Below are 18,064 nucleotides of genomic sequence, written 5' to 3' on the forward strand. Positions count from 1 at the left end.
TACGAACCATATGAGGATTGATGTTTCGGTTGTTAAAGTTTCTCTTAACGTTTCCATCCTCAAAAACAGTTTCACGCATCTGCACCAATTTTCTCAAATGCGATATGGAATAAATTGGTATATATAGCAATTCTTTCCTAATTTCGGGACGCAAATTTCTCGTAATAATTTCAATAAGCTCCATATCTGATAGTGACGATGGTAAACGGTCCATAATCGACGATACTGATTCGAAGAAAACATCAAAAGTCTGTCCAGGCTTTTGTTTTCGATTTCGTAATTCTTCACGAATATCAAATGTTGATTTGAAATCTTTATACTGAGAACGAATCGAACTACAGAACTCATCCCAATCAATAATATCATTTTCTTGTTTATGGTAGCGCCAAAACCAATCCCATTTTTACATATTCCGTATAATATGTAAAAAATGCAAATTTTTACATTTTATACAGAAGTCATTGTTGAAATTATCTATATAAAAATTCTATATAAAAATTCTTCTACTTTTAATCCTGTAGGGGATCAATCGAATTTTAATTACCTATTTTGTATTATTGATGTAACCTTATCAGCATTAACTGATAATACAAAATAGGAATTTTAATTACCTATTTTGTATTAAGTATTGATGTAACCTTATCAGCATTAACTGATAATGTATGAGTACTTTGGAAGTGAGAATTAATACTAGCATAACGACTAGGAGACGGTTCATTAGATTGAGAACGATTATTACTTTCAAACCTATGGAATTGGTCTGCATTGGTGTGTGTGAGTTGAAAATTAGGATTAGTTTCTGGTACAAAAAAATGGAATTATTTTCAGAACGATTGCGACTAGCATTAAAATTAAGATGAGGAGAGTTATCTACAGATCTTTGAGACTGATTCTGAATAGTTCCCTGGTTTAAATTTTGAACATCAGTTTGAACATTGGTTTCAATCATCTGACTTATCATAATAAGGTCAACAGGCTGAAGCAACTGTGAGTTTTTAAATGTAAAATTTTGTAAGGCTTTACTCAGACTTTCCTCAATCATTTCATTTATATAATCATGATCGAGAAGCAGTTGTATACTAGTGTGAGGGTTAATATTACCGGGCTCTTGTGACACTTGTTCTAATTGAGAAGGATTTGAGTTTTCGTTACGAATTGTGGCTGAAGCTGAATTTTCTGAATTGAATATATCTATCCCAGAGGTATTAGAAGTTTGAAAAAGATTCTTACTGTAACTTCGTGTTGAATAGAATTTCGTGGGAACATTACTAGGTTTACTCTTTGCTTTATTCACTAATTGTTTAACAGAGAAGGTTATCTTCCTTAAATCTTCTAATTCACAAGACTGTTTGCAGATAGGACACTCTCTTTCCACATCCAGTGCGTTTTCAATGCAGGATCGATGAAAAGTATGGTTACAACGATTCAGCATCATGCATGGAATCTTTTCATCCATTTTATTACCACAAATTTTACATTTTTCATCGGGACCAAAAGCAAGAGTCTGTGTTTGACAAGGAGTTGTGTCAGCAAATGACACCGAAGGCTGAATAGGAGTTCTTGGTAATGACATTATGAAATTTAATTCTTGGATTATCTTAGAACGATAATTCAACAAAAATTTCGATATGAAATGATTATAATATGTCTGATAAATAACTAAATGCTCAAAAAAAATTAAAGCAAAAGTATATACAATCTATCACTAATATGATAAATTTATCATTATGTATATAGAAAAATACAAATCTTTAATGACTTGTGTATCAAATAGGTCATTTAATAAGTGTTTTCTTTCATGATTTACTGAAGTTTGCGGCTCAAAGGAATGACTAAATCAATCAATATGTGGAAAAAATATAGGTCTATGGGAATATATTATGCATAATAGTAACTATTGATATTGGAAACAAAAAAACTTAACTCTTTACGAAATAAACCTAATAAATGTGGATGAAAATTCAGAGTCCCCAAATGTAATGATCATATAATCTTCATGTACTTTGACAAAAAGCTAATATAGAGGCCATCGGTTAGGATACTCGAACTTTAATTCTCAAGTTCCTAAAGATCCAGAAGTACATATAAAAGTATTTGTTAAAGAAGTTCTGAAAACATCATCCTTACAACTTTCTAGTTAACATATTGGAATCTAAGAGGAATAGGATTTATTTGGAACCAAAAATCTAAATATGTAGGCGATTTTTAGCCCCACGTTGGGCGCCATTTTTTCTGTAATGTACACGAACATATAAATAGTAGTAAACTCAGCAGTTTCGTACATTTTTTTCTTTTAATGAAATTATCAAACCTTGGAGATTCAAAAATTCTAATAAAGAGCGAAAGCTGAAAAGATCGGCGGGAGCCTATAATAACTAGCTAGCAGCCGGTCGGGTGGATTCGTGATCTCTTCCTCCTTGTCTCAGTCTCATTACGAAGTTTTATAAAGACTCCCTTATGAACATTTTATTTACTCTAAATGGGCTAGATAACATAGTAAAAAACACCCTTACTATGCTAAAATTATTAATTAAATATAACGGTTTTCATGATTGATTTAGTTAGATGTCTATATATGTTTCCTAGATGGTAGTACATAAACATCACCTCTTAACCCACCCTAATCCTATGATCCTATGGGTGTAAATTATATTTAAAGGATCCCAATTTGATATATCCTTAAGCCAATATAACTTAGTTCATGATTGAAAACACGACAAAATTAGCTTAGCAATTCATTTTGCAAATTTCAAAATTATTTATTAATTAAATTTTCATTAATATTTATATACAGTAGTTTTCCGATTTAACGACCATTCAATTCTACGAACATCGCATTTAACGAACAAGCTAATTTTTTCTATTGACTACTTTAAATAACGAACAAAACTTGTTTTTTGTACTCTGTTTAACGAACTAATAAAATGACATTTATCAAAAATAACAAATAACCTAAGTTGTAGCAAGCGTTGCTTTTATACACAAAACTGTAACACATTCTGGGTTCTTATTATACCCACCATCAAAAAAGATGGGGGGTATATTGATTTTGTCATTCCGTGTGTAACACATCGAAATATTGCTCTAAGACCCCATAAAGTATATATATTCTGGGTTTTTTCAAAATTTTAACAATTATGTATAAATTTTTATGTTATTATATATTCACAGATAAAATTAGGCTAATTTTCGGAGAATATCCTATAGGTATTATGAAATATATAAATATCGCTTTCTTTTGGAATAAATTTTGCATGAAATGAAAACTCTATATACTGTTTGTTTTGATTTCCAAGTTTCTATCTAGGTATATTGTTAGAAATGGGATCATAATATCAAAATTTAGGATGAATTGGTTAATGGTCATGGTTGGGAGGGCTTATTGCGTAATAAATATCTATGACGCTAAAGGTAAACTTTTCAGAATCCTATAAGTCGTTGTTCTTGTTTCCTTTTCTGTCCTATCCATCTACTCCTATTCTCTGAACATACAGCATGCTAAATTAAAATGATTACTGTAGCTAGACAGGATAAAGAATGGCAACGAATTCCCCCATTAGCCGACGAGCAAGAAGCTGGAGAAAAATGCATGCTGAAGCCATTAAAAACCCTTAAACAGAAAAGTTATTCAAATCGTCATAGTTTACATGCTACATATATACAGTTTTCATGTTATTGCAGTCGTTTTTATATCTTTTTTTATTGCATTATATCATTTACAGTTTTCATGTTATTGCAGTCGGTTATATATCTTTTTATTGCATTATAGTTGCCATTTGTTTTGGTATATAATTTATTGCATAATATTTTTTCAGAAAATGGCAAATTGGAATAGATCGCGTAGAATTATTTTCACAGCTTTCAAAACGCGGTAGTTTGAGGTTCCGATATGGCTGCAAATAACATTGACAGTTTTCACGCTATGGCAGTCATTTATGAATCATTTTAAAGCATTATGATTGCACTTCAATATGGTATTTTCATTTGTAGCATAATGTGTATTTTTAGAAATTATTCAATTTGATAGATCGGTATAATTATTGTTCTATGTATAATAAACGCAGTAATCTGAGGTTCCGATATGGTTGCAATTAACTTTGGCAGTTTTCGTGCTAGGACAGTCGTTTATGCACCATTTTAAAGTATTAAAATTGCTATCTGTTTTTGGTATATAATTTATTGCATAATGTATTTTAAAGAAAATAGCCAATTGGATAGATCGGTAGAATTATTTTCCCAGGTTTAAGAAGGCTCGGTAGTTTGAGGTTCCGATATGGTTGTGAATATACTTTGACAGTTTTCATGCTATGACAGTCATTTATGCATCATTTTTAAAGCATTTGATTGCACTTTAATTGGGTATATCATTTGTGGCATGTGTTCGTCTAAAAAATGGTCAATTTGAAGGACCGGTAGAATTGTTGTTGTATGTTTTAAAAACGCTGTGATTTGAGGTTCGATATGGTTGCAAATAACTTTGACAGTTTTCATGCCAGGACAATCGTTTATGCATCATTTTAAAGCATTACAGTTGCACTTTGTTTTGGTGTACAATTTGTGGCATAATGAATTTTTACAAAAATTGGATAGATCGGGTATATTTATTGGTACAGGTTTCAGTCATTTATGAATCATTTTAAAGCATTATGATTGCACTTTAATATGGTATATCATTTGTAGCATAATGTGTGTTTTTACAAATTGGTCAATTTGATAGATCGGTATTATTATTGTTCTATGTTTAATAAACGCAGTAATCTGAGATTCTGATATGGTTGCAATTAACTTTGGCAGTTTTCGTGCTAGGACAGTCGTTTATGCACCATTTTAAAGCATTAAAATTGCCATTTGTTTTGGTATATAATTTATTGCATAATGTATTTTTAGAAAATGGCCAATTGGATAGATCGGTTGAATTATTTTCCCAGGATTAAAAAGGCGGTAATTTGAAGTTCCGATATGGTTGCGAATAACTTTGACAGTTTTCATGCTATGACAGTCATTTATGCATCATTTTAAAGCATTATGATTGCTATTTAATTTGGTATATCATTTGTGGCATAATGTGTTCATCTAAAAAATGGTCAATTTGAAGGATCGGTAGAATTGTTGTTCTATCTTTAAAAACGCTGTGATTTGAGGTTCCGATATGGTTGCAAATAACTTTGACAGTTTTCATGCCAGGACAATCGTTTATGCATCATTTTAAAGCATTACAGTTGCACTTTGCTTTGGTGTACAATTTGTGGCATAATGAATTTTTACAAAAATTGGATAGATCGGTAAATTTATTGGTACAGGTTTAGAAATGCGGTAACTTAAGGCCCCGATATGGTTGCAAATATATTTTTTTTAGTTTTAATGTTATAGCAGTCGTTTATATATATTTTTCTTGCATTATAGTTTCCATTTGCTTTGGTATATAATTTGTTACATAATATATTTTTAGAAAATGGCTAATTGGATAGATCGGTAGAATTATTTTTACAGCTTTAAAAACGCGGTATTTTGAAGTTTCGATATGGTTGTGAATAACTTTGACAGTTTTCATGCTATGACGGTCATTTATGCATCATTTTAAAGCATTATGATTGCACTTTAATTTGGTATATTATTTGTGGCATAATCTAAAAAATGGTCAAATGGACAGTCGTTTATGCACCATTTTAAAGCATTAAAATTGCCATTTGTTTTGGTATATAATTTATTGCATAATGTATTTTTAGAAAATGGCCAATTGGATAGACCGGTAGAATTATTTTCCCAGGTTTAAAACGGCGGTAATTTGAGGTTCCGATATGGTTGTGAATAACTTTGACAGTTTTCATGCTATGACAGTCATTTATGCATCATTTTAAAGCATTCTGATTGCACTTTAATTTGGTATATCATTTGTGGCATAATGTGTTCGTCTAAAAAATGGCCAATTTGAAGGATCGGTAGAATTGTGGTTCTGTGTTTAAAAACGCTGTGATTTGAGGTTCCGATATGGTTGCAAATAACTTTGACAGTTTTCATGCCAGGACAATCGTTTATGCATCATTTTAAAGCATTACAGTTGCACTTTGTTTTGGTGTAAAATTTGTGGCATAATGAATTTTTACAAAAATTGGATAGATCGGTATATTTATTGGTACAGGTTTGGAAATGCGGTAGTTTAAGGCTCCGATATGGTTGCAAATATCTTTTATAGTTTTCATGTTATAGCAGTCGTTTTTATATCTTTTTGTTGCATTATAGTTGCCATTTGTTTTGGTATATAATTTGTTGCATATTATATTTTCATTTATGCATCATTTTAAAGCATTATGATTGCACTTTAATTTGGTATATCATTTGTGGCATAATGTGTTCGTCTAAAAAATGGTCAATTTGAAGGATCGGTAGAATTGTTGTTCTGTGTTTAAAAACGCTGTGATTTGAGGTTCCGATATGGTTGCAAATAACTTTGACAGTTTTCGTGCCAGGACAATCGTTTATGCATCATTTTAAAGCATTACAGTTGCAGTTTGTTTTGGTGTACAATTTGTGGCATAATGAATTTTTACAAAAATTGGATAGATCGGTATATTTATTGGTACAGGTTTGGAAATGCGGTAATTTAAGGCTCCGATATGGTTGCAAATATCTTTTATAGTTTTCATGTTATAGCAGTCGTTTATATATCTTTTTATTGCATTATAGTTGCCATTTGTTTTGGAATATAATTTGTTGCATATTATATTTTTTTTAGAAAATGGCTAATTGGATAGATCGGTAGAATTATTTTCACAGCTTTAAAAACGCGGTATTTTAAGGTTCCGATATGGCTGCAAATAACATTGACAGTTTTCACGCTATGACGCTATGGTTGCAATTAACTTTGGCAGTTTTCGTGCTAGGACAGTCGTTTATGCACCATTTTAAAGCATTAAAATTGCCATTTGTTTTGGTATATAATATATTGCATAATATACTTATTTTTAGAAAATAGCCAATTAGATAGATCGGTAGAATTATTTTCCCAGGTTTAAGAAGGCGGTAGTTTGAGGTTCCGATATGGTTGTGAATAACTTTGACAGTTTTCATGCTATGACAGTCATTTATGCATCATTTTAGAGCATTGTGATTGCACTTCAATATGGTATATCATTTGTAGCATAATGTGTATTTTTAGAAATTATTCAATTTGATAGATCGGTATAATTATTGTTCTACGCATAATAAGCGCAGTAATCTGAGGTTCCGCTATGGTTGCAATTAACTTTGGCAGTTTTCGTACTAGGACAGTCGTTTATGCACCATTTTAAAGCATTAAAATTGCCATTTGTTTTGGTATATAATTTATTGCATAATGTATTTTTAGAAAATGGCCAATTCGAAAGATCGGTAGAATTATTTTCCCAGGTTTAAAAAGGCGGTAATTTGAGGTTCCGATATGGTTGTGAATAACCTTAACAGTTTTCATGCTATGACAGTCATTTATGCATCATTTTAAAGCATTCTGATTGCACTTTAATTTGGTATATCATTTGTGGCATAATGTGTTCGTCTAAAAAATGGTCAATTTGAAGGATCGGTAGAATTGTTGTTCTGTGTTTAAAAACGCTGTGATTTGAGGTTCCGATATGGTTGCAAATAACTTTGACAGTTTTCATGCCAGGACAATCGTTTATGCATCATTTTAAAGCATTACAGTTGCACTTTGTTTTGGTGTACAATTTGTGGCATAATGAATTTTTACAAAAATTGGATAGATCGGTATATTTATTGGTACAGGTTTGGAAATGCGGTAGTTTAAGGCTCCGATATGGTTGCAAATATCTTTTATAGTTTTCATGTTATAGCAGTCGTTTATATATCTTTTTATTGCATTATAGTTGCCATTTGTTTTGGTATATAATTTGTTGCATTTTATATTTTTTTAGAAAATGGCTAATTGGATAGATCGGTAGAATTATTTTCACAGCTTTAAAAACGCGGTATGTTAAGGTTCCGATATGGCTGCAAATAACATTGATAGTTTTCACGCTATGACAGTCATTTAGGCATCATTTTAAAGCATTATGATTGCACTTTTATATGGTATATCATTTGTAGCATAATGTGTGTTTTTACAAATTGGTCAATTTGATAGATCGGTAGAATTATTGTTCTATGTTTAATAAACGCAGTAAACTGAGCTTCCACTATGGTTGCAATTAACTTTGGCAGTTTTCGTGCTAGGACAGTCGTTTATGCACCATTTTAAAGCATAAAAATTGCCATTTGTTTTGGTATATAACTTATTGCATAATGTATTTTTAGAAATTGGCCAATTTGATAGATCGGTAGAATTATTTTCCCAGATTTAAAAAGGCGATGATTTAAAGTTCCGATATGGTTGTGAATAACTTTGACAGTTTTCATGCAATGACAGTCATTTATGCATCATTTTAAAGCATTATGATTGCACTTTAATTTGGTATATCATTTGTGGCATAATGTGTCTAAAAAATTGTCAGTTTGAAGGATCGGTAGAATTGTTGTTCTATGTTTAAAAACGCTGTGATTTGAGGTTCCGATATGGTTGCAAATCACTTTGACAGTTTTCATGCCAGAGCAATCGTTTATGCATCATTTTAAAGCATTACAGTTGCACTTTGTTTTTGTGTATAATTTGTGGCATAATGAATTTTTAAAAAAATTGGATAGATCGGTATATTTATTGGTACAGGTTTGGAAATGCTTTAATTTAAGGCTCCGATATGGTTGCAAATATCTTTTATAGTTTTCATGTTATAGCAGTCGTTTATATATCTTTTTATTGCATTATAGTTGCCATTTGTTTTGGTATATAATTTGTTGCATATTATATTTTTTAGAAAATGGACAATTGGGTTGATCGGTAGAATTATCATTTTAGAGCATTATGATTGCACTTTAATATGGTATATCATTTGTAGCATAATGTGTATTTTTAGAAATTATTCAATTTGATAGATCGGTATAATTATTGTTCTATGTATAATAAATGCAGTAATCTGAGGTTCCGCTATGGTTGCAATTAACTTTGGCAGTTTTCATGCTAGGGCAGTCGTTTATGCACCATTTTAAAGCATTAAAATTGCCATTTGTTTTGGTATATAATATATTGCATAATATATTTTTAGAAAATGGCCAATTGGACAGATCGGTAGAATTATTTTCCCAGGTTTAAGAAGGCGGTAGTTTGAGGTTCCGATATGGTTGTGAATAACTTTGACAGTTTTCATGCTATGACAGTCATTTATGCATCATTTTAGAGCATTATGATTGCACTTCAATATGGTATATCATTTGTAGCATAATGTGTATTTTTAGAAATTATTCAATTTGATAGTTCGGTATAATTATTGCTCTACGCATAATAAGCGCAGTAATCTGAGGTTCCGCTATGGTTGCAATTAACTTTGGCAGTTTTCGTGCTAGGACAGTCGTTTATGCACCATTTTAAAGCATTAAAATTGCCATTTGTTTTGGTTTAAAAAGGCGGTTACTTTGAGGTTCCGATATGGTTGTGAATAACTTTGACAGTTTTATGCTATGACAGTCATTTATGCATCATTTAAAGCATTATAATTGCACTTTAATTTGGTATATCATTTGTGGCATAATGTGTTCGTCTAAAAAATGGTCAATTTGAAGGATCGGTAGAATTGTTGTTCTATGTTTAAAAACGCTGTGATTTGAGGTTCCGATATGGTTGCAAATAACTTTGACAGTTTTCATGCCAGGACAATCGTTTATGCATTATTTTAAAGCATTACAGTTGCACTTTGTTTTGGTGTACAATTTGTGGCATAATGAATTTTTACAAAAATTGGATAGATCGGTATATTTATTGGTACAGGTTTAGAAATGCGGTAATTTAAGGCTCCGATATGGTTGCAAATATCATTTATAGTTTTCATGTTATTGCAGTCGTTTATATATCTTTTTATTGCATTATAGTTGCCATTTGATTTGGTATATAATTTATTGCATAATATATTTTTAGAAAATGGCTAATTGGATAGATCGGTAGAATTATTTTCACAGCTTTAAAAACGCGGTATTTTAAGGTTCCGATATGGCTGCAAATAACATTGACAGTTTTCACGCTATGAGAGTCATTTAGGCATCATTTTAAAGCATTATGATTGCACTTTAATATGGTATATTATTTGTAGCATAATGTGTGTTTTTACAAATTGGTCAATTTGATAGATCGGTAGAATTATTGTTCTATGTTTAATAAACGCAGTAATCTGAGGTTCCGATATGGTTGCAATTAACTTTGGCAGTTTTCGTGCTAGGACAGTCGTTTATGCACCATTTTAAAGCATTAAAATTGCCATTTGTTTTGGTATATAATTTATTGCATAATGTATTTTTAGAAAATGGCCAATTGGATAGGTCGGTAGAATTATTTTTCCAGGTTTAAGAGGCGCGGTAATTTGAAGTTCCGATATGGTTGTGAATAACTTTGACAGTTTTCATGCTATGACAGTCATTTATGCATCATTTTAAAGCATTATGATTGCACTTTAATTTGGTATATCATTTGTGGCATAATGTGTTCGTCTAAAAAATGGTCAATTTGAAGGATCGGTAGAATTGTTGTTCTATGTTTAAAAACGCTGTGATTTGGGGTTCCGATATGGTTGCAAATAACTTTGACAGTTTTCATGCCAGAACAATCGATTATGCATCATTTTAAAGCATTTCAGTTGCACTTTCTTTTGGTGGTGTAATAATATGTGGCATAATGAATTTTTTAAAAATTGGATAGATCGGTATATTTATTGGTACAGGTTTGGAAATGCGGTAATTTAAGGCTCCGATATGGTTGCAAATATCTTTTATAGTTTTCATGTTATAGCAGTCGTTTATATATCTTTTTATTGCATTATAGTTGCCATTTGTTATACCCTACACCACTATAGTGGGGAGGGTATTATACGTTTGTGCTGATGTTTGTAACATACAAAAATATTGGTCCAATACCCACCTTAAAGTATACCGATCGATTCAGAATCATTTTTTGAGTCGATTAAGACAAGTCCGTCCGTCCGTCTGTCCGGCTGGCTGGCTGTCCATGTAAACCTTGTGCGCAAGGTACAGGCCGTAATTTTCAAGATAATTTGATGAAATTTGGACCAAGCATGTTTTTTGGCACAGGGACGAAGCCTATTGAAAATGGTTGAAATCGGTCCATTATTTCACCTAGCCCCCATACAACCGTACCTCCCGATTTGAACTTTTTATGCCATAATTACGTCAAATATTCTGCTATCTCTTTAAAAATTGGCACAAATAAGTTTTATATAAGTACAAATAAGCTGCAGATTTTCGTAAGGACAATCTGCAGCGTAGCCCCCATACAAACCCCCCTTCAAAAAATGACTTAAACGTCTAAAATTGACTTGTAACCATTTGTATCGCAATGAAACTATCAACAAAAAATGTTATTTAGAAATATATCCTTTTCCCAAATTAACCGAGGATCGGCCTATATTTGACTTATATAAAAGCCACATTTAGAAATTTTAGTTTTTTATCCATAAATTGCTTAAATATTTTGAATTATTAGTAATATTCAACATAAAACTTTTTTTATAAAAAATAAAAATTTTATAAAAAGTAAAAATTTTAAAAATATGGTGTAGGGTATTATATGGTCGGACATGCCCGACTATACTTTCCTACTTGTTTTGGTATATAATTTATTGCATAATAAATTTTAGAAAATGGCCAATTGGATAGATCGGTAGAACTATTTTCACAGCTTTAAAAATGCGGTAATTTGAGGTTCCGATAAGAATTATTGTTCTATGTATCAAATGCAGTAATCTGAGGTTCCGAGATGGCTGCAATTAACTTTGGCAGTTTTCGTGCTGGGACAGTCGTTTATGCACCATTTTAAAGCATAAAAATTGCCATTTGTTTTGGTATATAATTTATTGCATAATGACATTTTAGAAAATTGGCCAATTGAATAGATCGGTAGAATATTTTCCCAGGTTTAAAAAGGCGGTAATTTGAGGTTCCGATATGGTTGTGAATAACTTTGACAGTTTTCATGCTATGACAGTCATTTATGCATCATTTTAGAGCATTATGATTGCACTTTTTATTGGCATATCATTTGTGGCATAATGTGTTCGTCTAAAAATTGTCAATTTGATGGATCGGTAGAATTGTTGTTCTATGCTTTAAAAATGCGGTAATTTGAGGTTCCGATATGACTGCAAATAACATTGACAGTTTTCACGCTATGATAGTCATTTAGACATCATTTTAAAGCATTATGATTGCACTTTAATATGGTAATATCATTTGTAGCATAATGTGTGTTTTTTACAAATTGGTCAACTTGATAGATCGGTAGAATTATTGTTCTATGTATCAAATGCAGTAATCTGAGGTTCCGATATGGCTGCAAATATTTTTGGCAGTTTTTCGTGCTAGGAGTGTCGTTTATGCACCATTTTTAAGCATTAAAATTTCCATTTGTTTTGGTATATAATTTGGTGTAAATTATTTTATTTATAGTTTTCATGTTATAGCAGTCGTTTATATATCTTTTTATTGCATTATAGTTGCCATTTGTTTTGGTATATAATTTGTTGCATATTATATTTTTTAGAAAATGGACAATTGGATTGATCGGTAGAATTATTTTCACAGCTTTATAAAAGCGGTATTTTAAGGTTCCGATATGGCTGCAAATAACATTGACACTTTTCACGCTATGACAGTCATTTATGAATCATTTTAAAGCATTATGATTGCACTTCAATCTGGTATATCATTTGTAGCATAATGTGTATTTTTAGAAATTATTCGATTTGATAGATCGGTATAATTATTGTTCTATGTATAATAAATGCAGTAATCTGAGGTTCCGCTATTTTTGCAATTAACTTTGGCAGTTTTCATGCTAGGGCAGTCGTTTATGCACCATTTTAAAGCATTAAGATTGCCATTTGTTTTGGTATATAATATATTGCATATTATATTTTTAGAAAATGGCCAATTGGACAGATCGGTAGAATTATTTTCCCAGGTTTAAGAAGGCGGTAGTTTGAGGTTCCGATATGGTTGTGAATAACTTTGACAGTTTTCATGCTATGACAGTCATTTATGTATCATTTTAAAGCATTATGATTGCACTTAATTTGGTATATCATTTGTGGCATAATGTGTCTAAAAAATGGTCAGTTTGAAGGATCGGTAGAATTGCTGTTCTATGTTTAAAAACGCTGTGATTTGAGGTTCCGATATGGTTGCAAATCACTTTGACAGTTTTCATGCCAGAACAATCGTTTATGCATCATTTTAAAGCAATACAGTTGCACTTTGTTTTGGTGTATAATTTGTGGCATAATGAGTTTTTACAAAAATTGGATAGATCGGTATATTTATTGGTACAGGTTTAGAAATGCGGTAATTTAAGGCTGCAATATGGTTGCAAATATCATTTATAGTTTTCATGTTATTGCAGTCGTTTATATATATTTTTATTGCATTATAGTTGCCATTTGTTTTGGTATATAATTTATTGCATAATATACTTTTAGAAAATGGCCAATTGGATAGATCGGTAGAACTATTTTCACAGCTTTAAAAATGCGGTAATTTAAGGTTCCGATATGACTGCAAATAACATTGACCGTTTTCACGATATGATAGTCATTTAGACATCATTTTAAAGTAATATGATTGCACTTTAATATGTGATATCATTTGTAGCATAATGTGTGTTTTTACAAATTGGTCAACTTGATAGATCGGTAGAATTATTGTTCTATGTATCAAATGCAGTAATCTGAGGTTCCGATATGGCTGCAATTAACTTTGGCAGTTTTCGTGCTAGAAACTTGTTTATGCACCATTTTAAAGCATTTAAATTGCCATTTGTTTTGGTATATAATATATTGCATAACGTTTTTTTAGAAAATGGCCAATTGAATAGATCGGTAGTATTATTTTCCCAGGTTTAAAAAGGCGGTAATTTGAGGTTCCGATATGGTTGTGAATAACTTGACAGTTTTCATGCTATGAGAGTCATTTATGCATCATTTTAGAGCATTATGATTGCACTTTATATTGGTATGTCATTTGTGGCATAATGTGTTTGTCTAAAAAATGGTCAATTTGATGGATCGGTAGAATTGTTGTTCTATATTTAAAAACGCTGTGATTTGAGGTTCCAATATGGCTGCAAATAACATTGACAGTTTTTATGCCAGGACAATCGTTAATGCATCATTTTAAAGCATTACAGTTGCACTTTGTTTTGGTGTATAATTTGTAGCTTAATAAGTTTTTACAAAAATAGGATAGATCGGTATATTTATTGGTACAGGTTTAGAAATGCGATAATTTAAGGCTACGATATGTTTGTAAATATCATTTATAGTTTTCATGTTATTGCAGCCGTTTATATATCTTTTTATTGCATTATAGTTGCCATTTGTTTTGGTATATAATTTATTGCATAATATATTTTTAAAAAATTATTTTCACAGCTTTCAAAACGCGGTAGTTTGAGGTTCCGATATGGCTGCAAATAACATTGACAGTTTTTACGCTATGACAGTCATTTATGAATCATTTTAAAGCATTATGATTGCACTTTAATTTGGTATATCATTTGTGGCATAATGTGTTCGTCTAAAAAATGGTCAATTTGAAGGATCGGTAGAATTGTTGTTTTATGTTTAAAAACGCTGTGATTTGAGGTTCCCATATGAATGCAAACATTGACAGTTTTAATGCCAGGACAATCGTTTATGCATCATTTTAAAGCATTACAGTTGAACTTTGTTTTGGTGTATAATTTGTGGCATAATGAGTTTTACAAAAATAGGATAGATCGGCATATTTATTGGTACAGGTTTAGAAATGCGGTAATTTATATATTTATATAACTTTTTATACCCACCATCAAAAGAGATGGGGGGTATATTGATTTTGTCATTCCGTGTGTAACACATCGAAATATAGCTCTAAGACCCCATAAAGTATATATATTCTGGGACCTCGTAAGATTCTAAGACGATCTAGCCATGCCCGTCCGTCTGTCCGTCTGTCTGTTGTTGGCACGATAGCGTCCACAAAATAAGAGATATTGAGATAAAATTTTCCCAAAATATAGTTTATTGATCAGAAATGTTTGGTATTGAAAATGGGCAAAATCGGTCAACGACTTCACATAGCCCCCATACAACTGTACCTCCCGGAATATTGTATAAATAGCTTCAAATATTCACAAATTCGTTGTTTATGAAGCAAATACCACAAAATTTCGCATAGGTCAGTTTTTTGACGTCTGAAAAATATTTCTGAATTATGGCGGACATAGGACCATAATTGGCCCTACCCCCCATATAATGTCCCATTTAGAAAATGACTAAATAGCTGTGTACTGGCTTAAGAATGGAAATATAGCGATGAAATTCGACACACATAAGTTTTATGCAAGTCAATATCTCTCAACCAAATTGTATGTATATCGGTCCATAATTGACCCTACCCCCCATATAAGGTCCCCTTCAGAAAATGAGTTTAACGCTCATTACTCTCTTAAAAATACAAGTATAGCGATGAAATTTGCCATAAGTAAGTTTTTTACTAGCCAAAACCTCTCTATGAAATTTTATGTGGATCGGTCCATATTTGACCCTACCCCCCATATAAGGTCCCCTTCAGAAAATGACTTTAACGCTCATTATTGGATTAAAAATGGGAATATAGCGATGAAATTCGACACACATAAGTTTTATGCAAGTCAATATCTCTCAACCAAATTGTATATATATCGGTCCATAATTTACCCTACCCCCCATATAAGGTCTCCTTCAGAAAATAAGTTTAACGCTCATTACTCTATTAAAAATAAAAGTATAGCGATGAAATTTGACATAAGTAAGTTTCTTACTAGCCAAAACCTCTCTTACTAGCCAAAACCTCTCTTACTAGCCAAAACCTCTCTATGAAATTTTATGTGGATCGGTCCATAATTGACCCCACAACCCCCCCCATATAAGGTCCCTTCAGAATATGACTTTAACGCTCATTACTCGCTTAAAAATACAAGTATAGCGACGAAATTTGACATATGTAAGTTTCTTACTGGCCAAAAAATTTCTATGAAATTTTATGTGGATCGGTCCATAATTGACCCTACCCCCCATATAAGGTCCCCTTCAAAAAATGACTTTAACGCTCATTACTGGCTTAAAAATACGAATATAGCGATGAAATTTTATATAACAAAGTATCTTACCAGCCAAAAAAAACTTTATGAAATTTTATGTGGATCGTTCATAATTGACCCTACCCCTCATATATAATTTGTTGCATATTATATTTTTTTAGAAAATGGCTAATTGGATAGATCAGTAGAATTATTTTCACAGCTTTAAAAACGCGGTATTTTAAGGTTCCGATTTTATGTGGATCGGTCCATAGTTGACCCTTCCCCCCATATAAGGCCCCCTTCAGAAAACGACTTTAACGTTAATTTGTAGCGTGTACTTTGCTAGTGCGTGATATACCAGACAAATCGTAGTGCCATATTAGTTATTTAAGAGAACTAATCACAATATCTATTCACATGTTCTCTTATAAGTTTGCCAGGCAAACACTCAGTGGTTGTCATGGGTCAGTGAATAGATATGAACGAAGAGAAATTTTAAGAAAACATTGTAGTATTGTTAAGAGATTATACTGTAATCTCTCTAGTGCACAGTGTCACAAGTATGTCCACTTCGGCCCAAATTATTAACTCTAGCAACTCATTGTGGAATTCTTAAATCATTACAAACATTTTATTTCATATAATTCATCATATAAAATTACTTAAGAATAAATTTAGTTTTGTTAATTAGATTTAAGAGTATGTTATGTAAATTACATTAAGTTAAGTTTTGTTTCAATTCATTTTTCTTATTTTAACTTACATTTATACATATACTTTACTTATCGTGGTTTGTTGTTGTTGTATTTTTAAAAGTTGTAGAGTAGAGCAATCATCAGGGAACAAATAATTAAACGGCCTATACCATGCAGTTTCTGTATATATAAAAATATCCCTTTTTATGACCTCTTCTATCGATTAATTGTTTAGGCTGTTTAGATAACTATAACTATCATTTTATATTCAGCAAACACCGAGTTTCCTCGGTAATAATTTATATGTAATAAGAAATGTGAACTTTCTTTTTCATATGACACCATAAATTTACTTAAAAAAATTTTAACAAGTAATTATAAACTCAATTAAATGCACTTTATTCTTGTTACATAAGATGCGTAGGCTTTTAATGCGAACTGTTCAAGTTTTATTCTTTAATTGATCTCCAAAATTCTTGTTTTCATAAATCAATATTACTATTTTACGCACAAGAAGAATAACGGGACAAAATATTTTAAATTGAATATAAAGAATTAAATACGCATCAAATTTTTACCATATAAGGTAATAACGATATTCTCAATATGCAAACTTTATCGATTGAGTGGAGAGCGTTAAGAATTATAACAATTATCATACTACAGATGATATGGATAAGGAACAAAAAAAAATTACACTACAAATTATGGGCGTAAAAAATACTAATATAGCGAAGAAATTTGACATAAGTATGTATCTTAGGAACCAAAACCTTTCCACCAAATTTTATGTGGATCGGTCTATAATTGTCCCTACCCCCCATATAAGGTCCCCTCCATAAAAATATTTTAACGCTCATTACTGCATTAAAAATACGAGTATATCAATAAAATTTCACAGAAGTAAGTTTTTCACAAGCCAAAATCTCTTTACCAAATTTTATGTGGAACAGGCCCTAACCCCAACATAAGGTCCCTATCAGAAAATACTTTAAGGCCCATTACTGGCTTAAAAATACGAGTATAGTAATAAAATTCGACTCAATTAAGTTTCTTGCCAGTCAAAAACTCTTAACTTAATTTTATGTGGATCGAGCCTTAATTGACCTACCCCCATATAATATCCCCATCAAAAAAACGAGTAAAGCCATAAAAACGAGTAAAGCGATGAAATTCGATATAA

At 31.4% G+C, this 18,064-nt stretch overlaps 1 protein-coding gene across 1 annotated transcript in view; it reads right to left on the reverse strand.

Moving 5' to 3' along the window:
• Positions 1 to 611: 611 nt before the first annotated feature.
• The window catches only part of LOC111679696, a 45,776-nt gene continuing 28,323 nt past the window's right edge, over positions 612 to 18,064 (reverse strand). Inside the window, exons 4-5 of the mRNA XM_046954045.1 lie at positions 832 to 1,546; positions 612 to 760 (exon numbers count right to left, since the gene is read on the reverse strand). Coding sequence (XP_046810001.1) covers positions 612 to 760; positions 832 to 1,546 — 864 coding nt within the window. The remainder of the gene's footprint in view (positions 761 to 831; positions 1,547 to 18,064) is intronic.

Source organism: Lucilia cuprina, chromosome 6, assembly GCF_022045245.1.
Source record: "Lucilia cuprina isolate Lc7/37 chromosome 6, ASM2204524v1, whole genome shotgun sequence".
NCBI lineage: Eukaryota > Metazoa > Arthropoda > Insecta > Diptera > Calliphoridae > Lucilia > Lucilia cuprina.